The 25,930-nt window shown below is 50.6% G+C and overlaps 12 protein-coding genes across 12 annotated transcripts; 5 read left to right on the top strand and 7 right to left on the bottom strand.

Moving 5' to 3' along the window:
• Nucleotides 1-404: 404 nt before the first annotated feature.
• Nucleotides 405-1,581, top strand: CCOS01_13118 (fungal cellulose binding domain-containing protein; the record flags this gene model as incomplete). The annotated part of the gene is made up of 4 exons (XM_060461264.1): nt 405-485; nt 569-709; nt 769-1,455; nt 1,528-1,581. The coding sequence occupies 4 exons, from the start codon at nt 405-407 to the stop codon at nt 1,579-1,581; spliced, it is 963 nt and encodes a 320-aa protein (XP_060308466.1).
• A 301-nt stretch (nt 1,582-1,882) lies between these two features.
• CCOS01_13119 (uncharacterized protein) lies at nt 1,883-3,652 on the bottom strand (the record flags this gene model as incomplete). Its single annotated transcript, XM_060461265.1, has 5 exons — nt 1,883-2,268; nt 2,335-2,720; nt 2,780-2,986; nt 3,050-3,334; nt 3,396-3,652. The coding sequence occupies 5 exons, from the start codon at nt 3,650-3,652 to the stop codon at nt 1,883-1,885; spliced, it is 1,521 nt and encodes a 506-aa protein (XP_060308467.1).
• A 1,122-nt stretch (nt 3,653-4,774) lies between these two features.
• CCOS01_13120 (uncharacterized protein) lies at nt 4,775-5,729 on the bottom strand (the record flags this gene model as incomplete). Its single annotated transcript, XM_060461266.1, has 2 exons — nt 4,775-5,294; nt 5,347-5,729. The coding sequence occupies 2 exons, from the start codon at nt 5,727-5,729 to the stop codon at nt 4,775-4,777; spliced, it is 903 nt and encodes a 300-aa protein (XP_060308468.1).
• An 834-nt stretch (nt 5,730-6,563) lies between these two features.
• CCOS01_13121 (H+/oligopeptide symporter) lies at nt 6,564-6,982 on the top strand (the record flags this gene model as incomplete). The annotated part of the gene is made up of 2 exons (XM_060461267.1): nt 6,564-6,721; nt 6,796-6,982. The coding sequence occupies 2 exons, from the start codon at nt 6,564-6,566 to the stop codon at nt 6,980-6,982; spliced, it is 345 nt and encodes a 114-aa protein (XP_060308469.1).
• A 219-nt stretch (nt 6,983-7,201) lies between these two features.
• On the bottom strand, nt 7,202-8,945 carry CCOS01_13122 (uncharacterized protein; the record flags this gene model as incomplete). The annotated part of the gene is made up of 2 exons (XM_060461268.1): nt 7,202-8,193; nt 8,258-8,945. The coding sequence occupies 2 exons, from the start codon at nt 8,943-8,945 to the stop codon at nt 7,202-7,204; spliced, it is 1,680 nt and encodes a 559-aa protein (XP_060308470.1).
• Nucleotides 8,946-10,092: 1,147 nt separating this feature from the next.
• Nucleotides 10,093-10,605, bottom strand: CCOS01_13123 (uncharacterized protein; the record flags this gene model as incomplete). Its single annotated transcript, XM_060461269.1, has 1 exon — nt 10,093-10,605. One exon carries the CDS (start codon nt 10,603-10,605, stop codon nt 10,093-10,095), a length of 513 nt encoding a protein of 170 aa, XP_060308471.1.
• A 539-nt stretch (nt 10,606-11,144) lies between these two features.
• On the top strand, nt 11,145-12,826 carry CCOS01_13124 (cytochrome P450; the record flags this gene model as incomplete). The annotated part of the gene is made up of 2 exons (XM_060461270.1): nt 11,145-12,236; nt 12,305-12,826. 2 exons carry the CDS (start codon nt 11,145-11,147, stop codon nt 12,824-12,826), a joined length of 1,614 nt encoding a protein of 537 aa, XP_060308472.1.
• Nucleotides 12,827-13,592: 766 nt separating this feature from the next.
• Nucleotides 13,593-14,825, top strand: CCOS01_13125 (uncharacterized protein; the record flags this gene model as incomplete). The annotated part of the gene is made up of 1 exon (XM_060461271.1): nt 13,593-14,825. One exon carries the CDS (start codon nt 13,593-13,595, stop codon nt 14,823-14,825), a length of 1,233 nt encoding a protein of 410 aa, XP_060308473.1.
• A 305-nt stretch (nt 14,826-15,130) lies between these two features.
• Nucleotides 15,131-16,672, bottom strand: CCOS01_13126 (uncharacterized protein; the record flags this gene model as incomplete). Its single annotated transcript, XM_060461272.1, has 5 exons — nt 15,131-15,298; nt 15,367-15,614; nt 15,691-15,984; nt 16,042-16,139; nt 16,254-16,672. 5 exons carry the CDS (start codon nt 16,670-16,672, stop codon nt 15,131-15,133), a joined length of 1,227 nt encoding a protein of 408 aa, XP_060308474.1.
• Nucleotides 16,673-17,099: 427 nt separating this feature from the next.
• CCOS01_13127 (uncharacterized protein) lies at nt 17,100-17,276 on the bottom strand (the record flags this gene model as incomplete). Its single annotated transcript, XM_060461273.1, has 1 exon — nt 17,100-17,276. The coding sequence occupies one exon, from the start codon at nt 17,274-17,276 to the stop codon at nt 17,100-17,102; it is 177 nt and encodes a 58-aa protein (XP_060308475.1).
• A 1,117-nt stretch (nt 17,277-18,393) lies between these two features.
• CCOS01_13128 (uncharacterized protein) lies at nt 18,394-18,631 on the top strand (the record flags this gene model as incomplete). Its single annotated transcript, XM_060461274.1, has 2 exons — nt 18,394-18,527; nt 18,595-18,631. 2 exons carry the CDS (start codon nt 18,394-18,396, stop codon nt 18,629-18,631), a joined length of 171 nt encoding a protein of 56 aa, XP_060308476.1.
• A 2,486-nt stretch (nt 18,632-21,117) lies between these two features.
• CCOS01_13129 (uncharacterized protein) lies at nt 21,118-22,184 on the bottom strand (the record flags this gene model as incomplete). Its single annotated transcript, XM_060461275.1, has 3 exons — nt 21,118-21,355; nt 21,412-21,830; nt 21,927-22,184. 3 exons carry the CDS (start codon nt 22,182-22,184, stop codon nt 21,118-21,120), a joined length of 915 nt encoding a protein of 304 aa, XP_060308477.1.
• Nucleotides 22,185-25,930: the final 3,746 nt, after the last annotated feature.

The following is a 25,930-nucleotide window of genomic DNA, read 5'->3' on the forward strand; positions in this document are numbered from 1 at the left end:
ACATCGACTTTTGGCTCAATGGACATGCCGAGACGGCCTAGCCAGGGCGAGTAACCCACGTGGTGCACGAGTCATATAAGGAAGGGCCGGACTAATATCAATTATTCTCCATGAGTGCCAGAAGCCATTTTTGGGAGTCCTTTTGCATGAAGATGACAATGCTTCATGTTGGAAAGTTGGAGGAATGGGAATAGCACATACTGACGCCCGCCTCCCGCCTTGTATGCTGCATGCGTTCTATAAATAAGTAAGGGTTTATCAAGCAGGCAGGTTGGTATAGAAGTGGTTTCTGCCTGCAAAGATTTTTCATAACCTGATAGTCATTTGATCTCTTCGCAATCGAAATACACTTATTGAGCTCGAAGTCATCCGCGTCATCGTCTTTTCCATTCATCAAAGTAGCCATGAAGTGGAACACCTTCGCCGTGGTCGTAGCAATCGCGGCCAGAAAAAGTGCCGCTCATGCCACTTTCCAACAACTCTGGGTTGATGGAGTTGATATGATACGTCTCTACTTGCCTTAACAAGGGAAATGATACTTTGACTGACCTTCTCTCACGGCTCGCAGTGTGCAAGATTGCCCCAAAGCAACTCGCCCGTTACCAATGTCGCCGGCAACGAAGTCAGATGCAACGTCGGCGGAACAAGCGGCGTAAACGCCAAATGCCCTGTCAAGGCCGGTGGAACGGTCACCATTGAGATGCATCAGGTAAAGCTAGTGCCCCTCTACGGCCCAGACAGATCGTCACTGACACAGGACCCAAACAGCAAAACGGCGACAGAAGCTGCAAGAATGAAGCCATCGGCGGCGCGCACTACGGGCCGGTCATAGTCTACCTCAGCAAAGTCGACAACGCCGCCACAGCCGACGGTTCTGCTGGCTGGTTCAAGATCTTCCAAGACGGCTGGTCCGCCAAATCCGGCTCCGGCTCCGGCGATGACGATAATTGGGGCACCAAAGATCTCAACACCTGCTGCGGCAAGATGGATATCCCCATCAGCAAAGATATCGCCGACGGAGACTACCTTCTCCGGGCGGAAGTCATTGCTCTCCATGCTGCCGGGCCTTCAGGCGGAGCGCAGCTCTATATGACGTGCTTCCAGCTTTCGGTCTCGGGCGGTACGGGGACGGCGAAGCCCGCGACAGTCAGCTTCCCCGGTGCGTACAAGGCGAGCGATCCCGGAATTGCTGTCAACATCCATGCAAAGCTGTCTGGATATACGGTCCCCGGTCCTGCTGTCGCTTCGATCGGGACTACGAAGACGGCAGGTTCTGGATGTAGTGGTTGCGCATCTACGTGCGATGCTGCCAAAGGACCTGTCGGCACGGCGCTTCCTGTCTCACCTGTCGGTGGAGGAGGTACGTCTCCTGGCACTGGAAACCCGCCGTCGTGTACTGTTCAGAAGTATGCGCAGTGTGGTGGTCAGGGTTGGACGGGATGCACCACCTGTGCCGTAAGTTACCACCTTCTCGTGTTCGAGTCCCATTTCCCGGCCTTTAAGCTAACGACTATCTACTCCCTACAGTCAGGTTCAACTTGCCAGGGCGTCTCGGCGCCATACTACTATCAGTGTGCTTAGTTGCCTGGTCCAAGAGTTTGAATGGTGACTCGGAACCTCCAAGGCGGGATCCTCTCTTGGGTGCACTTTAGTTGTTGTATGTCTAAAGGAACTCCGAAAGCCATTAGTTCTGTTCGTTCTGTATTCAGAAAAGACGTCAAAGTTTTTTTTTAGATTCTCAATTGACTTGAAACTCTGGTTGGTGGTAACTAAGCTAATAGATCTATGTTTATATACTCAGCAAACTGGCATGACAGGCAATGAGACACCCCAATTCCACACCTAGATAATCGATCGCGCTTTCACGGTATCCCAGCCCTACCTAATTCCTTCTTTTTACAATGCGAGCGACTACCCCCTCCTGTCGTGCAAAGAAGGTGTTCCTTGTATGCCAAGTGGTCTTGTTCTGGTCGTAGAACTCGAACCTATAGTTCCACACAAGGTGAGGAGTGAGCTTGTGTAATTCGATGAGAGCAATGTTCTTGCCCAGGCAAGTGCGGGTGCCACCACCAAAGGCCATCATATACTTGTCCATGTAGTTGGCACGGGAAGTGTCCAACCATCGATCGGGGTTGAAGCTCTCCGCGTCCTGACCAAACACTTTCTTGTCGAAGTGCAGCACAGCGGCATTTATGCCAACAGTGTAGCCGCCAGGAATGAACTGTCCGCTGATTGTCATTCCTTGTGGAGGCACAGTACGTGGTAGAGCTGAGATAATAGTTAGATTTCACACTATCACTTTTAAGATAGCAGTCTAGAGAGAGCTCAACTTACAGAGCTGTGCTCCGGGGTGGATGCGCAAGGCCTCTTTGATGCACGCGCACAGGTAAGGAAGCTGGGATGCATCTTTGTATACAGGAGGCATACTCAGCCGACTCTCGCTGACGGCCTGGTCGATTTCAGCCTCGAGGCGGCGATAGATGTCAGGGTTGTGCATGAGGTGGTAGAAAAGGGATCGAAAGGCGATCGCGGTGGTATCACTGCCGGCAAAAAGCGCGCCGTACGATTCCTGCTCGACGTCGCCCCATCGGTAGTCGTACTTTTCGCCATTCTTTTCGTAGATGGCGAATACCTGCTGGGCCATATCGGTCCTTGGGGCCTCGAGGCGTGACTCGTACGCGTCCTTCATAAGCCGCGCGGAGGATTCGCCAATGTTCTTCCTGTTCCGCCAAGTGTCAGTCTCCCACAGTCGTGTGACGGGCGAGAAGAGATCTCGTACACTCCCTTCGCAATTTCCTTTCCGGCGGACGTGAGCATGGTTCCGATGCCGATGAAAGGTCGGAGAGCTGGCGGCGCAACGCCCATGAGACAGACAAAGGGAATCATCTTATCGAGAGATTTGATCCAATCATTCTGATCCTTGCCTTCATCAAGGAAGCCGAATGCCCTGCCATAAAAGAGCTCACCGATGATGTCGAAAGTGTACCTAAAGTTGTTAAGCCTATATTCGACACGTGGATTATGGGGACAGGGCAAATTGCAAACTCACCAATGCAGCCACTCCCCGATGTCACAGGGCTTGCCTGTGTCCGCAAATTTTGCCAACCGCTCGGTCAAAAGATCGCCACAAGCATCAATATACTGTTCCGACTTGGCTACATTGCTCATTGAGTAGACACTACTGGTAATCTTGCGTCTCTGGCCATGCTTCTTGTCGTTCTTGCATGAGAACACGTCTCCGTGGGGGCTGAACCCGGTGGTGTTATAGGGTCTGTAGAACTCGGCCTTATCCAAAGCGTTGGAAAAGCGATAAATATCTGCAAATGCGTCAGGACTGTATTCCGATTAGTTGCCGTGCTCTCAATCAGTGGGTTTTGTAAAAGCTGGAAGCGTACTCGGAGCATGACACTTCATCCGGCGCAATGCGAATCAAAGGACCGAATTTCTCGTGTAGGGCCCTCTCATCCTTTTCCACATCCTCTGACCAAATTTTCCGTATGTACCATAGTCGAGAGACCGTCGCCAAGAATGGACCGGGAATGTTGCTCAATGGGTGTAGAGTGCGTGCGTAAATAACCCAGCCGATCCAGTAGAGGATTGGAAGGGCGGCTAGAATACCCAACTTGCTGGAAGTAATGAGATCCGTGAACATGACGAAAAGCTATTTGTTACTTTTCGTCTCTATGGACTATCTGGTTCGAGAAGACAAAATTGACGAACATATATAGCGCAGACGGAAAGGAGGAATTCGCTTCACGGAGTGATGTCGCTAATGGAAGTCCGTCATGCTGAATAACGCCCCGCGCAACGGGCCCATGACACGGTGCATGATTTATTAATGCGATGATTTGATTGCTCGGAGACCCATCCGCGGACGAATTTTACCCCGTTGCAAGTGTCATCGAGCAATAGCTCCGGAATGGACAAAATAAATTGTGCGCCGGCCGGCTGGTTTGTAGGTTCGGCACGCCAATCCGGCCCGAGACCGATATCTGGACCCACTAAGTGCACTAAGTGACGCCGTGTGGTCAATCACTCTTTACTGTTACGGGACGGCCATTTGATAGCTGTTTCTTTCGATTTTTATACTTTTCTCTTAGATGATAGGCTATTCTTAAAGCTGGAGTGACGAGATACAATCTCTGAAGCTATGGATGTGCTGAAAAAGCCAAGATTGAAACACAAATTTCTTACCACAAGTTGACCACAACCATGTAAATCACAAGTCAGACGACTTGGCCGGTCTTGGAGCTATTAATTTATGTTAAGCGGCTGATGCAATAAGAATGACACGATAAAACTAGACGACGCGTCTTTACCAATGCAGACCAAGATCCGCATACCACGCGAAGAAGCTCGTGGAGTCTCAGCCGGTAGTCCGGCATGTCAGGTCGAGGCAAATATCTGCTGAATAATAGGCGTCCGGCTCAGATAATTTGAGTGTGGCACCCCTGATGTAATATAATAGAGTTATGGGGTAGGTAGACTCGGCTTACGACCCTCTATACTACAAAACCTCCCGGAGCTCTGTGGTAAGGGCTATGGGGCTCCTGCCACGGCAGTAAATATGATAATAAGAACCTCTTTGAATGCGGCATAGTGATAGGCAAATTATAGGTTTTGGGGGGCTTGGGAAAAGTAGAGCTGTTCAGTACGCGGTGGGAAAGTCTCATAATCTTGAGTGATACTAATAATTTAGTGTAGACCTTGATCTTTCGCCATGAAATGCTCTTCAGTTCGGGTCCAGTAGTTTCTACTATCATGTCAAATGTAGCTATTGTGATTCGTGGAAAAGGTACGCCCTGATCTCGAAACTTTCTCTGTCTGAGCAGTCTACCGTCGTTGGGTCAACAAACGCTGAGTGCGGGTTCCGTCTGGCAACGCCGATCTCAGAATCGTAACTCTTGAACAACGTGACAATATCAGGCGTCTGGCCGTATCTAAAATAGAAACGGTGGTTCGGACTGGCAGTGACGTTGAAGGTAGAGCCCTTGCGAGAAGGAAAGACGACCTCTGTGTGAACAAGGTCCTCGTCTGCCACGGAACGAGCATCGGCGACTGCAAAAGGGTCCTTGTAGACAGGTTTCAGTGGTCTCCAAGCGTGAATTACTTGAAAGCGGCCTTTCAATAAATCTTCTGCCTGAGGACCTAGGTCATGACGTGCGCCAGCGACGGCATCCTCGGGTGTCAGGTCACTATGAACCAGCTGGACCGGACCTTGTGCGGCTTTTCCGCGCTCTGATGATGGCTTCCGGTGGATGGGATTGAAGAGAAAAACTTGTTTCGCGCCAGTTCTGAGTAATCTATTAGCCAGCATTTGGTGAAAAAGGAACGTTAGCCACTTACACATCCTTCAGCATCTGTTTCATTTCCGGGAAGTATTCCTGCTCCACGACTACGGGATCGTCGAAGTTGGCGACCTTGGTTTTATGAAGATGGAATTTGAAACCATGGTTGTCGAGAGAGTATTTGTGTTCATCGCCAGTAATGTCATGAACCGTCACTGGAACTTGCTCAGTCCAACGACTATAGTCATGCGTCTCAGGTCTGAAGGGATAGATAGTCGGTGGTTTTTGTCCCTTGGAAAGCGGTTTGAAATAGTTGAAAGTGGTTTGTACATGATGCTTTCCAGAAGACGTGGGGGATATGGGAAAAGAAGAGTAACGGGACTTGATTGTGAGTCTCGTCGCCGATATGATCGGGCGCACAAAAGTAGATGCAACACGCATTTTGAGACTAGGTAGAGAAAGAATAGCGTCGACCGATCCGTGACGAACAGAAAGTATTGGGAACAATCGAACTTGTAGATCTTAAGTATTCAAGGACATGGCCCAATAAACGAATATTTAAACTCCCTCAATTGGGCTATTGGGAATGTCGCATCGGCGAGAATTACCTCGTCTCCAGATAAAAGCTAAGTTCGATTTTACACTCAATCTTGCACGCTAATCGGACGCATTCGCGGCCCTTGACGGCATCGTCCGCCCCTAGTCCGCCGTTCAACCCGCCCCAGCTCTCGTATTTGCTGCCGACAATCCACAAACGTTGTGATGCTGAATAAGTCGAAGTTGCTCGGCAAAGTATGCTATCCGCTGACTCAGCGGCTTAGTGCGGGCTATGGCTTCGTGACCAAAGACACCATTTTAAGGAAATAGTGGCCAATTCCCATCCTCTTTGCTCGCTTGTCTTTACGCTTTCTCCCTTAGTGTGAAAGATCAATGGCTAATTCAAGACGACTCTTGTTTCTGAACATAGCTTTGGTCCGCATGTTCACCCAACGTTATACACAATTATCAAATGATTGAATATAGCGCGAAAGATCATTTAAATAAGTAGACAAGACTCTGATATCTAATTTGTTCAATTGAGTATATGCATGAATCGCATTCTGTATCTGTATTCTTTTCTTAGACAGTGAGTGGATGATTTCATGGTTTCCGTTAACAACACTGCATCTACTAGGAAAAACCCTTAGTAATTGTGCGTCCTATGTTCCGTAAGTCCGTATCGACTTCGATCCAGTCACCCGAATCTTCGTAGGCTTTCTCTTCGCCTCCATATCCATGGTCTACGCCAGTGTCCTGCAGCATTACATTTACAACTCCCCGCCCAAAAGCATTCACGTCTGGATACAGGCTCCCGCTTACATACTCGTGGCGTTCTCCGAAGCGTTCATCATCGTCACCGGACTGGAGCTAGCCTTCGCCCAGGCCCCAAAGAAGTAAGCTTACCGGTATCCCCTGGACTCAGGGGTCTCGATAAGACTACATTGCTGACAACGTCATTTAACTTCAGTCTTCGTTCGGTTGTGTCCGCCTTATTTTGGTTGACCATTGGCATCGCCGCCGCCATTTGTATTGCGCTTGCACCTGTTTCGCAAGATCCTTACCTCGTTTGGATGAATGGTTCGCTGGTCATTGTTGGTTTTGTGTCAGGATGCGCTTTTATTTTTGCTCTTATCCTGGGCGCGATAGGAAAGTGATGGATCAAGGGGTCATTATCGATGGCACAGAACCTGGAGTTAATCGAGTTGAAACATCTTTGCAAGATGGGCCGTAGGCACATTGAGATCGCTTTTGTTCAGATGTAATATTTACTATATGAAAATAGAGATATCGCTAAACCAGAACACCCGAGCCATGCAATGAACGACTGTTGCCCAAAAATGGGATATCATTAAATTTTGTATTGTATGGTACCGTCATCCAAAACTCGGGATGCGGACCGTACCGGACGCTTCCACCGTGACCTCGCTGTTATTATCACTGGCTCTTTTCTTAAATAAAGGCAGAGGTAAATATTGAATGGTCTCGGTTGTGACACTCGGCGTATTGGCTGGTGGATGGTAAGAAAGGAGTGTGGGCGAGAAGACACCGCTACTAGCTGTGCTCGCAACGCTTGTTTCGGAAATTGAGCTCTCCGTAGTGCTGGCGAAGCTCTTTCGATGGTTCATCTCTGGATCGGGCTCGACCTGTTGGTGGCCTCGGATCCAGTGAAGCCAATCCAAGATGGGAGTATGTAGACCCTCCGGCATCGTGCTCTCGGGGCTGTGAGAAGAAATGTTGGTACGCGACTTTGCTGACTTTGATGACTTTTGAGATCCGGGGGCACGTATGATGGTCCTCCGGGCAACGTCCTTGCGGCCGTGCCATAGCATCGATGACACGGTACTTCGAGAAGCCCGAGAGAGAGTGCGAGTGGGCGTCTTGGGTGTGCGGAATCCGGAGAAGACACTAGGGGTAGAGTTGCCGCTGCGGGACGAACGAGTTGGCCATCTGAAGATGCGGATAGGCGATGGCTCTGGGATTGGAGGCGGCGGAGGGAAGCCGAATGTCCCTGTGCCTGCTAGAGATTGAACATATTGTTGCGCTTGCGCGTATGAGAAGGGAGATGCTGCATATGGGTTTGTTCTCGGTGTGTCCTGCATTTGAGGCGACATCGGCGGTTGGGAAGGAGGTTGATAGCCGGGTTCGGGGTGTTGAATGGTAAATTCGTCTTCGTTAGAGACCGTACGGTTATCAGTCATTTCAGTGAAACTGGGGTTGACATTATCGCGGAAAGGCGAGGCCGGACCGTACTCGTTGCTAGGACTCTCGAGGGCGACGGCTTCATGAAGATGGCGGGCTGCTTTCCTTCTCCGACGATAGCACCAGAATATCAAAAGGGACAGTCCCATGAGTACCACGATGCCCACTGCATATCAGTCAGTATCAAAAAAAGGCTACACATATGAGCGAAGCGGCAGGGATGCACTTACGCACAGCTCCAGTGGCGACCAAAGGCCCTTGGCTGCTTGATGATGATGTATTCTCGTAATTCGGCGAAGGCGTTTGTGTAGCATTGGTCATGCCAGATCTTGTACTTGATGCGCCCCCCGCTCCAACCCCGATCACGCTTGTTCCTGTTGCCTCTGGTGTAACCGTTTGGGATAACACTGGTGATGAAGCTGCATTCTCAGCGGCTACTGGGACAGTCGTAGCAGCTGCAGCAGGCGTTGACGAAGCAGCAGCTGCAGCGCTTGAAGATGAACTTGAAGCTGCTGGAGGATTCGCTGCTGCAACTGTTGTTGACGATGCCTGAGCTACCTGCTGTGATGTCGTCGCTGCCGCTGCTGGTGCCTGAGCGACTGGTGTCGTAGCAGCTTGCTGCTGATCCTGCTTCGTCGTTGCTGCCGGCGATGCAGCTGGTTGTTGTGCAGCCGGTGTTGTCGCAGCTACAGGAGCGGCGGCAGCTGTTGTTGCAGCCGGCGCAGCGGCAGCTTGTGTCGTTGCTGCTGCCGCTGGTGTACCCTCTGCCTGAACATTCCCCTGAGTTGTCGTCGCCGGCGACGACAATACTTGGCTGACGATGGCGCCGGGTGTGCCGAGGATATCTCCAATTAGGCCCCGGTTGAAAAGTTTCCCCGCGATGCTGTGCCACCTCCCGTGGATTCCTTGATCAACCATGGTGCATTATTATTCAGGTCCTGCTGTTCTGTTGTGTAGGTGTTTGCTAGTGTGTTATAAGGTCGTATGTTGATATGCAATTGCTTCTTCAAGCGACAGTCCGCAAACGCCCGCTTGAAGTCTCAAATGCTCCTGTCATGCAGCTGTGTAAGAAAAGCCAGAATTGAAAAAGAAGCACCTCAAACGAAGGTAGGCCCCGATCACGAACGAATGACTGGAGTGAGAGAGAGGTAAAACACAACAAGTAGGTTCAGAAGCCTCTCAGCCCGCAGGCGATTGCGCGAGTGAGGGTATAAGAGACAGCCACCCCTCGACCCGTAGGCCGTAGGGGAAGAGAGAGGTTCGAGGTCAATGCGGATATGAGGATTGCACTAGTTGTGATGAGGAGGTCCGAGCCTTGTCGTTCACTCGCCTCCTCTAGACTGAAAAGGGCACAGCTCCAAGAATTCCCAAGGTCAAAGCTACGGACTCTTACCCCATCACCCAGGAACGCTCCCGCCAGTTTCTTTTCTGCGGCTGGCGGGTAGGCGGCCTCGAAAGCTAGCGCAATCGGCTGCGAGACGCGGCGGCCTCTTATGATACAGCTAGCGGTTACATCGGAAGAGTGGCGTCTGTTGTTTGCTGAGGACCAGAGGCGCTAATTGACGCCAACTGTCCATGCGGCTTTGGTGCCTATTCCCTTACGGGTTCGACAAAAGGTCTTCATTTGATAAGTCTGGTGGAATTTCCACCTCCTTCAGACGTCTTGAGTCGGAAAAAGAGTTGAAAGGGGTATCGTTAAATGATGTCTTGGAATCCAGAGACACGATCGACGCGTCTTGACCACCGTGTGGTGGTGCGTCCCGACGTTGAAGAAACTTGAAAGAGATTTGATATGCTTATGGTTGTTTCTGTCTCAGCTAAACCTTAAGCATACAAGATCCCGCTGCAGGGAGCAAAAAACATCCGTTATCTTGCATTTCACATGTGCATGCATACGTCTTCCTGACTCCCCTCCCCTGGACGCACGGATGATGCGACGCGGGCATGGGAGTGTTCATCCCATCCGTGTCCGCACATCATCCCGTCTTCTCGCTCTCGGTGCTGACCACTCCAGGGTCTTAGCTTCTCTCGAGAAGTCCGAGGGTTCGGTTGCGACCCCTGTTAGTTATCGCGGTGACACAACATTTACTCTGACCTGACAGTACACCTGACAGACTGTCAAGGGCGTTAGGCGTGGCGTGCGGTGGGTTGCGAAGCGGAGCATATTCTGTCCGGAGAACCCTTCATGTGTCGATCGAGTGGCGCCTGTCTGCGGTCTCTTTCTATGGGGCAGCCATCGTCTTAGTCTCAGAAGGGACTGTTTTGCGAATACATGGAGTCGCGAGATGGAATCAGTTTGACCGTACGGAGTATTTACGCGATAAACCCCGCCGCGGTCCACTCGAGACTGCTTCCTGAGCAATCCGACCTTACTCGTGGCTTTCTGTCTTTGGTGAGGTGGATTTGGGAAAGCCGAATGTCGATGCCGATGCCGGTGCCAACAGCTCTGGCATTTGTTCCCGTGCCTTGGTATGTTCGTTTCATGGTATGTCTGCTGATCTTGATATGTGGATTGACGCGTATCTAGTCGTGTCTGAACTGTGGCTATCGCCAGTGCATCTAATGCGATGGTTTGCATAGACACCAACTCTCAAACCCGCTTCCAATGCAATTAAGATCGCTGGTGGCAACTACAAGTCTTGCCGATTGATCAGAGCTAGACGATATCTGATTAAACATGTCCATATGAACGATAAGATACGAAGGGCTCTGTAAAAAAGCAGTCCTTTCGTTGAAGAATGTCTTCGACATCAGTAACGAATGAAATGCGGGAGCTTCTCGCTGTAAGGTCGAACTGGCAACAATCTGACTTTCCTACCTCGTACTTAGCACTATATTTTATACGGTAGATCATGTCCAATCTGTCTCCAATACTGCTTGAGACTTGATTTTCCAGCAATAAAATGATGAACCCATGCCGGGCAGCGTAAGCAGAGCGTCGCACGCATATGCGTGCCGTTACTCATCCTCACATCTACGAGCCAATGAGATTGCTCTCATTTGTGAGAGGACATAATGATTGCGGCGGTCAGGTCAAGAACAATTGGCTATATAACAGTGTGTGATTTCTAGATGGCGGAGAAGCAGGCTTACTCTGTGTTATCCCTGAATTTCAAAATGGCGATCTCGATACTTGCACTGAGCGTTGTAGGCGCACTTGTCGCGTTCTTCCTCGTACGTCCTCGCCTCCAGGCCTCCAAGTCCAACATCAACTTTCCTCCAGGACCTCCTACCATACCATTCCTCGGTAACCTCCATCAAATACCGTTGACGAAACCATTCATTCAGTTCGCAGCATGGAGCCGCACGTACGGATCGCACGGCCTCGTCGGCCTGTCACTCGGACCCAGCAACAAAGCCGTCGTCCTCAACACCTGGCAATCCGTGCGCGATCTCCTCGATCAACGCGGGGCCCTCTACTCGTCCCGGCCGTACGTGCCTATCGTGGAGTACGTGCTACCCCCGCCCGGTGACATCCATCTCGTCTTTTTGCGGTATGGTCCCAAGTGGAGGAAGGAGAGGAAGACAATTACGGACTTCTTGAAAGACGACAAAGTTGATAAGCTCTTGCTGTTGCAAGACGCTGAATCATCACAAATGATGCATGAGCTGCTGTGTGATCCTGCTCATTACCACGACCATATTTTGCGGTACTTTGGCGCCATCATCATGTCAAGCGTCTTTGGCACCCGCGGAAAGGATTTCAGCGATGAGGGTAAGATTAAGAAGTTCTTCGAATGCCAAGCGGAGTGGGCAGGAATGCTGGATCAGGGGGCCGTTCCCCCTTTCGATGTGCTGCCATTTCTGAAATATGTCCCGGATTTCCTGACGCCTTGGCGAGGTTGGAAACTTAGAGCTGCAGACCTCAAATTGAAACAGAACGGATTGTATCACGACTTATTCGGGGAAGCCAAAGCACGCATCAGCCAGGGGAAGGCCGAAGACAGCTTCGTAGCAGGGCTTTTGCGTGATAACGAAAAAGAAGGCTACAGCGACCTCGATCTCGAGTACATCGCCGGCTTTTTGATGGAGGGAGGCTCGGACACGACCGCCGGTGCTTTTGAAACATTTATTTTGGCAATGGCTGCGTATCCTGATATCCAGAAAAGAGCTCAAGCAGAAGTGGATGCGGTATTTGGCGAGAGTGGCATACGTGCTGAACGTCTGACTGCAGAAATTTTGCCTTATATCAAGGCTTGTTTCCTTGAGGTCAGTTTCTCTTTCGATTTCTTTTCGTTAAACATGAACGTCTGTCCATGGTCTAACTCGCTCCGAAGACTCTCAGGTGGCGGCCAGGGTTTCCCATGGCTATCCCTCACGCAACAACTCGCGACGATGTTTACAAGGGCTACAACATCCCCGCTGAAACTACAATTCTCATGAACATATGGGCTATCAACCATGATTCAGATGAGTACGAGGACCCAGACACTTTCGAACCCGAGCGGTTCATGAAGAATCCACTGGGTGTCAAAACTTGCAATCAGGAGTCCAAGGCGGCGACCGAAGATCAATCGCGTCGGCCTACTTACAGCTTCGGGGCCGGAAGAAGGATCTGCGCCGGTCAGCGCATGGCTGAGAACAGCATGCTGATGACCATGTCCAAGCTACTTTGGTGCTTTGATATCGTTGCGGGGGATACGATGCCGGATACTTCGATGCAGACTGCTTTCAAAGATGCGATCCTGACTGGGCCGAAGGCTTTTGATGTCAGCTTCAAAGTGCGTGGTGAGGATCGGCAGAAGCATCTTGTTGAGGAATGGACAAAGGCAGACGCATGGCTGAAGAGGTTTGAGTGACTAGACTGTAGTATTCTAACGGGTTGATGTTGTCATTTAATGTTATGCCGGAAGAAAGTCGCCGGGGTTGCCATTGACTTTCAATAGCGTCGAATTCCGCCGAAGGCAATGGACCTTGATGGAGCATGGAATTTTCGATTGAAATAAAGTCTAATTCCGGTATGCAAATCAAAGAAGCTAGACTCGCTCTAGAGTGTGGGCATCGAAAGATTTCCTAGGGCCCTAGGGACGTCTTGTTCTTCTTGAGAGGGTAATATACGATTGCTGCTGCTTTCATCCCAAAGGTCAAGGGCGGCCGCGGAGGAGCTCTTTTTCTTTTCTTGTCCGATGGACATTAGCATCGCTTTAGGTTGGGGATCCAAAGGCCATGTCTCATTATAGTTTGCGGAGGTGTGGAGGCCCAGACCAACACCACGCCGACTATCGCCGGTTCCGGCATTCCACACATGGCTTATGGCCCGACCACGCTTCTCGCCGCATTTCCCACTAGAATTCCATCCAGATCTGGCTATTTCCCATGGAACCGGATGCCACGTTTTCGTTCGTCTCGGCGCCACGAGTCTCTTAGACATTCAGCTGAGCCTCAGCTACGGCATAGCTGATGGGCGTATTCTAGATGCGACGTATTTCAAGGTTTCCGCGACAGATTACTGCACTTGAAGGTTTGCAGATCGAATCTCGTTAAATACCGGCCAGGACCACATAGCATCAGCATCTATCCATCTCTCCATCAAGCTCATCATCCCTATCATCTTCATCATACAAAATGCACTTCTCTACCTCTCTAGCCATCTCGGCTCTGTTGGAGTTGGCCGCGGCGGCAACATGCCCCGCGTCAGGACCCCCAGTATACCCCAGGGCCACGGAGAATAATACCGCCTTTATCCCCTTCATCAACAAGTTTCCTGACATCAACACCACGCCCTCACTTACATTTACGGTCATGACCAAAGACTTGGAGACGCTTAAAATGAAGGCGGTGACCATCAAGTCTGCCGGCATGGACACCGGTTCCACCGGCGTCATGATCGGTGCCGGCGTTCTCGGTTTCGACGCGAAAACACAGTTCGACAAATCCAAGCCCGGAAACGAATATCTATCTTCCAGCGGTAGACTGTGGCAAGGCTACTGGGTCGATGCAAACCTCACTTTCCCCGCAATGGTGGATGAACGCACGATTGGCGAAGATGTCGTTGCCTCCGTTCCTATCCTGATCGTCACCGAAGCCAGTATCTGCCGCGCATGGAAGACCCAGGGCTCCTGCACGGAAGCGCAGAAGTCCAACATCACAATGTACCCCAATAATATCCACTACATGGGTGTCGGCTTCGGTAGATGGAGCAGCGAGCAGCCCGATGCCCTGCCTGACAAGGTGTCTCTGATCAACATCGCGTCTATCGGCGGTCGACCTGTGAAGAGTACGATTCACCAGGGCTACGTTCTGGGCAAAGATGGCGTCGAGGTTGGTCTCACGAGCGAGAACACCGAAGGATTCTGCAAGACGCAGCTCGACGTCCGATCCGGATCCAACTCCACCATCGACTGGAACATGGTGAACATGGCAATCAAAGTTAACGACTCGCCCTACGACCATGGCCCAGCTCTTTTCGACACTGGTATTCCCCAGGCGTTCCTTCGGGTTAACAAAGACGTCAGATCGCACTTCAAGAATGTCACATCCAAGGCTATCAAGACACACCCTCAGGTTGCTGCCAAGGGAACCGTTGTGGTGGTTCACATTCCCAACGAAAAGAACCCCATTGCGACTTACAACGTCACTGCCCAGGGTGCGGGTAAGCCCAATCCAGCGACAATGCAGCCCTTGGGATTCGTTCTGGAGGATCCACCCGTGGCACCCAACGTGCCTTTCATCAACACTGGCAGGATGTTCTATAACGGCTTCGACGCCCTCTTCGATTCCGCTTGTGGCTGGTTTGGATTGGCGGAGGTCGAAGAGACTAGCGCAAAGAGGGCCAAGAGGGCTACTTGCCCGTCCTAAAATCGAGGAAGAGGCGTCTTGAATTTTAGTCTGTTAGAGCAATGTCTGAGCTAGGTTTTCAATAGAAAGTAGTAATACATTCCACTGAAGATTTGTCCAAGTTGCAATTCCTTCTAAGAATGAAGTTGGGCAGAGCTTTTCATGCCGTCCAAGCGGAAGCAGATCTGCCTCTTCATATCAAGTGAACGGGGTAGTACGCTTGGCCAATTGTTGACTAGTCACGCCGTGGCCACGATCATCCACGCACGGGGACGATATTCGTGAAACTAGACTCTTCAACCAATCAGGGCCTCGAAAGCCGATTATCAACGTCCTTCATTCTCATCGAACTCCGTCCGAGGGACCCTAGGACTACCTTTCAGCAGTTCTAAGCCTTCTGGAAAATCCCTGGTCCTTCCGTCATCGTCCCACAGAGCAGCGAGGACCTGGCGCTGCCCCTTCCACGGCTTGCGGGAGTGCATCACGGCGTAGTTCTGTGGGGAGCGCCTCTCGTGTCAGCCACATCGTGCTAGCGTCACAAATCCCACAGGCAAATACTCACATCAAGAAGCACCAGATCTCCCTTCTGCCACTCGACATCTACGGCACCCTCTTCCGCGAGTTTCAGCAGCAGGTCCAAGTCCTCAACATCGATGGGCGTATCGTCGCCATATGTCGGAGGAGGATGATACGACCCGTCATCGCCGCGGAAGGGAGGTCTTGTCGCACCATGATGGCGACTACGGCCCCAGGCGGAGGTGACATTGCCGAAGAATACAGTTGCCCCTGTAGGATCATGGATGCGAACGGCTTCGCCATTGTGTCAGTCTGTGGCCCAGTGAGGCATTTGGTCTAGAACTGGCAGAAGGATTCCTTCATAACTTACCGGGGACAATATGCGTCACGCTCAAGCTACCGTCGTCGTGCCACTCGAATCGGTTGCTGTGGCGTCGAACTTCAGCCTCTATCTTGCGTCGGGCCGCGGCTTCGTCATCTTCGTCTCTGACCTCCTGACCGTAAGCGCCACGAACGCTCGTCCCGGTGTTGGAGACGAGTGGCTTGGTTGTGTAGCGATAGACGTATTTTACACCCTTGTTCAGAAGGTTCGAGAGGAACTGAGGCTTGAGACGTGACAACTTATGAGCAATGTAGATAGCTGAGGTGATGGGTGTGGCGCCGCCTGCTTTGTGGTTAGTGCCGAGGCTCGTAACTAGCTATGCTATGCTTCAGAGCATACCGGATTCTGGAATTTGGAGTGCACTGAAAGTCAGCCACGATGGGTTGATTGTGGACCAACCATATTCGCTATGGGGCCAAATTGGCAGTTCTGGTGGACTACTTCACGTCAGTCCACCTTACTTCATGGAATTCGAATGACAAGACATCGCTTTGCTCTCGGGTATTGAGTAGAGATCGACGCTGGGAGTCGTTTGCATTTTTACTACTTACCCCTCGTTTGCTGTCTTGACATTAGGAGCCAGAATGGTCCGCAGTGGCGGACGTCCAACCTCTACATGAGGACGAAAGCCAAATGCGTGCGCGACCTTGCTATAGTCATGAGGTGTTCCTATCGGGAGGCCACGAATAAGAATCGCTCCCCCATGTTGTTTGATCAGACTGCTCAGATTCCCAGAATGGGCGAAATTTTTGATCGCATGAATGCTTTCGGAGAGATTGAGGGTCTTGCTTGCTTTAAGTCCGAGAGGAAAGCTTGCCGACCACGGCAGCCCAAAGTCGGCGGTGTCCTGCTGACTCGGAACATCAAAAGCCTCAAAAGGCAGCGAAGGCGACGCGTTGTGAACTTGAGATCCTTGTTCAGTGCCCCTAACAGTGGTTTTGGGGGTTTGGTCTACTGCAATTGTGGCCATGGTAGGTGGTCGACTCGAGTCAATGTCGGGGTCTCTGAGAAGGATGAAAGTTGGAAACCAGAGGAATGATGATGACTCTGGCACGTCGCATACTCCTCTGCGAAAGCGAGTTATCAAAGCGCTGCTCTCGAGCCTCGATGGTCTTGTAGGAATCTTCGATTCTTAGATCTGAGTGGAGGCTGGTCCCGCATGGCGTGATGAGAGCTTCCCGGCGTCAAGACGTTGACGCGGAGCCGATAACGGTGGGCAATCCCCAACAGCACAAACAGTTTTCCGATTTCGGATAACCGCATTCCCATTAAGCCAGCTATCAGGGCTGTGAAGGCGTCCAATAATGATACAACTTGAAGTTTTCCTGCTGAAAAGACATTGCTGCTTTTACCTTTCCTTTGCCGTATTATCAGGGAAGAAAACAAGAACCTCAAGATTACTTGAGATTAGAGTCTGCACATCCACAACTTCTCCGACCATAAGAGATCAAAGATGCGCATGTATAGCACTGAAACAGTGCATAAAGCCCTCTGCAATTGGTCTTTGCAAAGAATTTGCTCGGAAATACTGAGCGGGAACAACGGTGTTCAACTACGCCATCGCTTATCGGCATGTCGTGATCAATCAGGTATGCCTAAGCTCCCCAACTAGAGACTTGGGATGTGTGGGGCTTTGTCTAGTAACGAAATGGGGACAATTCTTTAACACAATATGATTCTACCTAATTACTACAGCAATACGGATTAGGCTTTGGCCTAGCCCATAGAAATGTCGTACGTTGAGCCATAGTTCAATCTATTAGAACACTACCTTAGCCCTGTAAAGTTTGTGCAGACGTTCCTACATGGCTTGGACTCGGTAAACAGTCAAAATGCATGGCGTCGTCAATGTGATTCAAGTATGAGAAGAGTTTCTAGAGATATCGGCCATATGAATGACGAGACATTTCGAAAGACGCCTGTTGCAGAGACTGAGAGTCAAGATGGAAGTAAGACTCGCCTATCCTCCCAGCCTCTAGAACAACAGAATTTAACTCATCTCTCCTTCTCCGGGCATCAGGTGTACGTTTCCTCAATGAAACAAAAGTGAGAGCAGAAAACTATGTATTTTCATCCATGGAAACCTCCGATAAGCCATTAGTAACCTGCACAGCTTCCTCTGCAGCCTCGCCGTAATTAGAAGCTCACCATAGACTACACGTAGCTCATGACACGTAGGGATAATAATCATAGTCATAGAGAATGAGAATAGGCCACCTCTCATGACACCGAAAACCTGAGTCGGGCCTTACGGGAGTTGAGTACGCCCGCTCAAATGAACGACTCAGGCCATAAGCTCGGTTTCGCTTTCCGGTGCGAGCTCATGAACCCCGACATTGATGGGGCTGTGAAATCTATTACAGTTCGCAAGTCATGGTCTGCCAGGAAGTCTCATCATACCAAAACTCCTACCAACTAACTCATACGCCCAAAATAAAGTTAAAGTAGGAATAATAGACTGCTTACTTTAGATTAATTCAACGTTAAAAGCCCCATTTACATTCCACTCTGACGTTCGATGACCCGCACGCGTACGGAAGTGGGGAGATATGACTTTACACAATTTGGCCTGATTGATGGTATAAAAGCCACTAGATGCCCACCTTCCAGAATACATGTGATCCCGTTCTTCCCTACTCAAGCAACCGAGATCTGTCTACTACTCCTCACAATCCATTAAACTCGCCCAACATGCGCTTCAACGTCATCTCCGTCGCCGTGACCGCCCTGGCCTTCTTCTCGCAACAAGCCTTAGCACAAGAGGCTTGCCAGAGCACGGCAGACTGCATCCAAAACTGCGGTGGCTTTGCGGACAAGTTGTGCCGGTGAGTTGTCCACTCGATGCTCTTGGCATTGCATTGGCAACATGAGCTTACCAATCTCCTCCTCAAGTCTCCCTGGCAATATCTGCGAGTGTGTTCCGTATTAGACGTCAGGATATTCCTACGAAAAATGAAATTTCAGATAGCATAACCCTGAGGTTTTGATGCCAGAATCGAGGAACTATAGAATGTTACGTATCAGTGTCTCGTGCATTTGACGTGTTAAGAAAGCTTCTGAGGATGCGTGTACATCAAGCGATGACATTACATCAATCTGATTCTATCATTCAATAGCCATCTGCGACATGTTAATATGTTATAGTTCTCAAAGAATATTGAGAGCAATTGGAAAATACGACGAGCGTGTTAAGTATTCTTTGTAAACTCCCTATGGGCTGCTGAATCACTTGTGAAGTTTTCTGCGAGCCCAGTCTAACGAGTCTCTCGCTGTATTGCATCTCAGAACAGACAGAATAAGATAATGGTAATCTTTGCGCAAGCCTAGAGTGATTAAGATGTCAGATTTGCCGCCGAAGGTTCTGCACGTAAGACAGTTATGCGTGTTGTCCTAGGTGCCTTCATGAATGTCACGATGCCCTCATTCCATCACATACGACCATACCCATTGGAAAATTCGGGATCCCGTCCGCTCTCCCATAGACAAGCCAATGAGGGCCGGATCAGTAGTTGGGTCGGTGACGACCAGCGAATACCTGGTGTTGTATGTTTTTGATTTTTCTTGAATTTTGATCGATATTTGTGGCTCCGCGGAAGGTGGACATGTGGGTCTTTCTACTTTCAAGCCTATGCAGAATCCAAAGACGTTAGAATGGGGGCTGGAGTACTCCGTATGGATAGGCGCCTTTTGATCTTCTCGTTGAGAATTTGAAAGCCTCAGTCCATGGCTGTGATAGAGATTGTGCGTCCTTGAACGTAGTGAGGCTGGCGTTGCGGCTTGCCAATGTTTCTAGAAATTTGCACAAACGTGACACCTAGATGGCGCAGCTGACTGAGAACTTTGAAGGTCTGAGAGTGAAAGGGAAACCCCTTGTGCTTAAAACGAGAAGAAAACACAAACAAGCTCCAAAAGCATACTCTTTGCATCTCCCCCACGGGAAGCGAATCGTTACTGAACGTATTCGCCGTGGAAGGCTGGCTAATGGAAAGTGACTATGGTGACTATTAGTATGAACGTCGGCGGTGAGTATCATACCGCATTCTTACCTTTTTCATAACCTAGAGGGCATGCTGTTGAGAATATTTGTGGTCTCGGTGATAGCTACGGGTCGACACCTGAGTACGAGCGTCTGCCCTATCATCCCGTCTATCGAAGACCCAAGCCCCCGACCTCCCACCAGCTCAAACCAATACCAAGTTCCGACGGAGAAAACATTGGAGGTGCTGGCTCCACTCTATCGAAGGACGTCTCGGTCCAGGCCCCATGTCGTCCAGCTCTTGTCCCCACCAGACAGACGCCAAACGGAGCGGAACCCGAGGCCCGACTCGTTGAGCTGATATCTGAGTCGACTGAACTCGAAAGCCTTGCATATCTTACGGTCGAGTTCCTTTTGGTGGTGTTAGTCCTCGATGAGACAACCTCTCGCTCATGCCGAGGAGCACGAGCCATACGTCTCAAGTGACACAGCAGATAGCCCATCTTTCTCTATCGATACATGATAGGCAGGTCAACGCTCACGATGGCGTTTTCACCTTCAGTCTCTTTTGCCTCTCATTCCTCTGGTGCCTGGCTCGAGATTTCCTCATTCTTGATCTGAGGCAAATCGGGGCTTTTACTGACTTTGATGCGAAGACTTCAACATCTTGAGGTGCCAAAGTCAGTACCTGACCACGCGCGCACGGGTTTCGTCCGTGTTTCTAAGGATTCCTGTTGGCGATGGTTGAATACGAAGAGCCACCATCCAAACCATGTCTTCGAAGCACATGCGATCCTGGACCAGGGTGACGCGATGGACTTCGGACGTGGAGGTAAGCAGACCATCAGCATATCATGTACTCATGCCTACGGCTACTTCGTCCAGCCACTGGGATGAGGCAATTCAAAGCTTGCGGTTCTGTGACGTATCAGTGCTTCATTTGAGATATACGAGCGTATCGGAGGCGGTAATATGTTCACTCCTAGATGAAGGCGTCGACTGGGCGTCAGCTTCGCGATCCTCAAACCGAGCCTATTACACATGGCGGCTACAAACATCTGTTTGGTGATTGGTTGGTTTGAATGACGGGACTATACGTTCACATTGCCAAGGTGGTGGTTGCATATCACAGTCGTGTGACCAAGTGTCGTTTCGAGCTTTCGTCTGCACTTAAGTCTCTCCCCAAAATTGCTAGGCTCAGCGCGTTGCAGTCGGTCGAGTACTTGGGCGAAACCATGCGGTAGCGGCACGATGGTCAAGTGGCAATATCACATTTATGAGAGTCATGATTTTAGAATCTTTTCTCTTCAGAAGAATGCGAGGCCTCCAGAAAGTCAACTTTGCGAAGACCGTACTAATAATAAAGAGAAATAGCCTTCAATCCGGAACCCCCTCGTCGTTACGCCCATGTCTTTTTTAGTCCTCTAGTGGTGTTTAGTTTAGGGGGAGAGGGAGATGCAGCCAGCGGAGCTGTCCTCCTGGAAGATGCCACCGTAGATGATACCCTCGTTGATGCCGGTGGGCTGGTCACCGCTCTTAGTGATGTCGGAGCCACCGTTGACGGGCTTCTTGAGCATACCGAAGTGGTACTGGCCCTGGCCGGCAATGTTGTTGGTGACAGCGGCGCCGGTCGACTTGAGGGCGGAGTTGCCCTGGGAGTAGAAGACCTCGGTGGTGCTGAAAGTCATGTTAGCGACCAGGCATAGAGAACAAAGTTGGGAGGTAGAACATACTTCTTGGTGAAGTCGAGCTTAATGGCAAAGTTGTGGAAGACACCGGCAGTGAACTTGGTCTTGAAGAGCTCGGGGACGGGGCTGGAGTTGACGTTGCCGAAGAGCTGGAGGGTATCGGGGTCGGCGGTGTTCTGGCCGAGGATGGTACCGGTCTTGAGGACGACCTGGTTGGTGCTGAAGTCGGCGCTCTCGAGGAAGACGAGCTGGTACTCGTGGGACAGGTTCAGGGGACGCTGGGCATCCTTCTGCAGGGAGAAGTGCAGCGTCTTGATGCCCTGGGTCGAGGCGTCCTTGCCGTCGTTGCTGAGGGGCAGCATCTCGGCGCGGCGGAAGCCGACCTGGACATTGGTCTCGCTGGGGGCGAAGATGGATTTGTCGTTGATGGTGACCTCGAAGGGCTGGGTGGAGTTGACATCGAACTGGGGAATAGGGTGTTAGTTCAAACGCTTTCCGTAGACGACAATCCGGGAACCCAATCTGGTTCCGGACTGCTTCGCTCTCATGTCAAAACTTACCAGGGAGTTGCCGCCAGGGAGCTGGACAATCTCGCTGAACTTCAGGCCCTTGCCGAACACGTTGGCGGTGTTGAAAGGGCTGGAGGTGCTGTCGAAGTCGGCAGCCTTGAAGGTCTTGGGGATGCGGCCATCGAACTGGAGGGCGCACTGGGCCTTGGCACCGGGGGAGACGGCGCCGGTGTTGTTCTTGGGGGTGGTGCCGTCGCAAGCGGCCGCGGCGGCGGCGACGAGAGAGAGAAAGATGGTAGAAGCGAACATTGTTCCTAGGCCGGCTACGAGCGGGTGTATTTTTGTAAAAAAGAGTGTGGTGATTTGGAAATAAAGCGTCCAGATGAGACGAACGGAAAAGAATGTGAAAAGAACGTGAAAAGATGATCTACAGAAACTCAGAAGTCCGAGCAAGAAGGGATACAAGTTAAGACGGTGGGAACAGTTGACCATTTGTATGCCCACCACGGTCCCACGAATTGACCAGCATCGTCTGATCTGATCTGCCTTCCTCTGGGTGTCTGGCACGCGATTCCGAGATTTGGCTTTGGGTTTCGACATCCCGCAGTGGCTACCTCCTTCCATGCTCTCCGCCCACCGTTTAGCGCTGCCCCTTACTCTCCAGAAACTTTTGAGTGCTGTCTGGGATTGAATGGGGTTCACTTGCAAGTTCCGTGTCATGCCCCCTTGGCATCTGTAACTCGGCGCGCCTCGTCAGCCTGAACCGTGCTGCTGGGTAAACTTGCAGTGATTTGGTGCTCCGTAGCTGTAGCCCTCTTCTCCTGGACGCAGAGAGAGGCAAGGTTACACCCCGTCAGAACCCAAATAGAGTTTCCCGCTGATTCAGTTTCGGAACCACCGCCCCGTTCGGGGTTGGGTGCACGGAGCTCAGGTCGGCCAGCCTGGGAAGAAGCCTGGGAGAGAACTTGCAGCGAACAAATCCAGCGGCGTAGGTCTGCGGGCGCGAGTCGTGTTAGATTGCCAGTGTCTGGTTTCCACGAAGAGCCTCGCTGAAAGTCCTAAAAACTCCGGACCTCCCGGCATCAACTGGGCACCGAGGCCCTCGCGCCACGTGGAGGAGTTGCAAAGACGCAATATGTCGATGCCCCTGATATTAAGGGGATATTGGTACCAAGACAAAGTCTCTGCGCCCGGATTCGTTGGCTAAATAGCATCGTCGTTGCGTTCGTAGATCATTGCTTGCGTAATCTGGTGATGGGGTTCTCAATGGGGCGTGAGGTCCCGCACGATGCCGTCCGGTCACAGTCCGGATAGTTCAGGCGGAGTTTTATGACGAGATGGAACAAAGTATATCTCCCAGTGGGCAGTTGCAAAGACTAAGTATAAACTGTTCCATGTGCAACTCCGCGACTGACAAACCTCAAACTTGGCTCAGAGCCCTGATACGCAGATCCCCTCTGCATCTCCGACGTTGTTAACAAAGAACTCAAGAAAGTGTCCGGAGATGCCCACGAAACGTTCTCTTCAGACGGAAGAATAAACGAACACATCGGTCAATTGATCGAAAGTCGGCGCATGTGCAGGCGCAAAAAGTCTCCCACTCTTTTCGTAAAGCCGAGCCGGCGGGAGGGAAATCCACAATCATATATTCAATGTTTCCAATATCCGCCCGCGGTTATTAACAGTGAAACTCTATATCGCCAAGGCTAGTCTGAGACGCCCTAACATAGCGACGATATCACCCTTCTGGCGACCCGACAAGCGGAAACGTTCTAGAATGGGTCAGAAGAGCTGCCAAACTTGGTCTGGGAGATCGAGCTCCTATGCTCTTTTCCCACGTCGGCGGGAACGTCAAATGAACAACGTCTTCCGCCCGCAAACTGGTGGTTCCCGCGGGTTATAGAACGCCGTCGGGAACACTTACACGGCCACTAACGCCTGTGGATACAGTGGAGTTATTGACAGAGGCAGTGGCACTTGATTTGAGACAGGGTTGTGCGCGCTCAATTATTCTGCCTTGGCGTGGTGCGTAGTTCCGCTTAGTCACTGCAACTCGCTCTATAATTCGACTCTTTGTGCCGAGATGGTTACTGAACTGGCTTTGTTAGACCGTTACATGCGACGAACATTTCGTTCGAAGCTCGCTTCAATTGCGCTCAAATTGACGCGGCGACGTGTTCAGATTACAGTACAGCGTTATGAGACGAACAAATTTTGTCTGATTGTAAGGTATCATCATATTTCTGCCCACGCTCGTGAGTCGTGGCCCGTCTCTCCAGAAGCTTTGATCCAACAAAAATGGGGACATCTTTGAAGAAGCATTCATGGGATCCACATGCGTGAAGGATCGATAGCCAAAAAATTCCCACTGATGATCTCCCGACAAGGCCCGAAGCTACCACGCCGCAATGGAATCCGTGCAACATTCGGTTGACCTGGCTATATAAGAACAAGCACGCATAATAGAGTAGTTAGTTATACTAGCTTTCGTTTCTTGCCCATAGCCGTAACTCAGTTGTGGAGGAGACGCGGCCATGCGTTTAATGGAGGTGGTTCAGGAGATGGACCCTGAAGACATCATATTGAGGCCCAAGTCCCCAGAAGTTGGACGCGTTACGCAAGACAGATTTTCAGTGGCCAACTTGGAGAGCTTGATAGAGCTGGGAATTCGAACGGACTATCAGGCCGCAGGGACATGATGAAAGTCCTTGAAGGACAGGGTTTTTGACACACGATTCGCAGCCCACGAAACCAGAGGTCCGATGGTCGAATATTCGAGCGACCCCTCAGGTTCCCCGAGAGACTGTTGGCCAATGGGTCATGGATCTTCGTGCTCATCGCCAATTCAGCTCTCAGTGAGGAATCCGTGATTCGTGTTGAAGTTGTTACTACCTGTCAAGGAGAGGTAAACCCCCAAAGCCAACCATCATCATTCCTTGACTGCAACCATCAGTGACTTCTTGCAAGAGAAAAGTACTCGAAAGCGGTACCCTGCTCGAGCTGAGTCCCTCAGCCTCAGGAGTTAAAAGGAGACAGTCTCATAACATCAACAATGAAGACTTGTGGTTCTAGAGAAACACCATAAAGTATGCATTTAGAAATGGAGCATCGAGATCATAGCAAACTCACGTAGCTTCGAGGGGAAATCAAAGCTACCGCCCACTCTTGAAGAACCTTCTCCCATTATCAAATCCTCGGACCAAGAAAGCATCTCATACCAAGTTGTCTAGCACAAACAATGACCCAGACCATGCAAGAAAGCAGGCATACCCCAAAACATCATCTCTCATCATAGAGAATGCATAACACAAACCTTCAACTCCAACTTCGCCAACCTCTCGAACTATGTAGTGCCTATGCAGCCACTAGCATTAGGATAGAGCAAGTATAATAGACGCAGGAGAAAGTTCTCGGAATTAAAGTACAGAGGTAAAGAAGGGCAAGGGAGTCAAGTTGGTGGATAGCGGAGTGACACATTGCGCTTGGTGTTGTCTGGCGTTAGGACTTATGACCAACAGCCAAATCCCATGAACTATGTTAGATGCTCATGATGGAGGCTCAGAGGTAAAACTTAGAGAAGTCGTCTCTGTTGGCAAATATAGTAGGAAGTAAGATATCGGAGAGCTGAAGAGACATATACTTACACGAATCGATTGTTATACGTCTTATAGAGACTCAAGAGTGCCTCATATACTTGCCCTCAACTCCATATACCATCCATAAAGCTGCCCTATGAACACAAAAAGCGCACATAGAATCTTCATGGCAGAATGAAAACATCGATTAATGGTATCTGGTGATATCTTCAGAAACGAAACAGGCCATATCCCCCATCTTTCGCCATGCAACGCCACTTGATGCCAATCATCAAAGAACAAAGAGAAGCAACAATGAAAGCCAACGATAAGAACACATCCGCATCTAAATAACCAGTTCATCGCTCCCTGGGAAGCTCAAACATGCCTCCTCTTCTTCAACCACCTCTTCACAATATACCGATACGCAGCCGCCTCAGCAGGCCCAACAGCGACACGATAAACACTCGACCTACGGCT

This window comes from Colletotrichum costaricense (assembly GCF_030867565.1).
Source record: "Colletotrichum costaricense strain IMI 309622 chromosome Unknown Scaffold_16.1, whole genome shotgun sequence".
Lineage (NCBI taxonomy): Eukaryota > Fungi > Ascomycota > Sordariomycetes > Glomerellales > Glomerellaceae > Colletotrichum > Colletotrichum costaricense.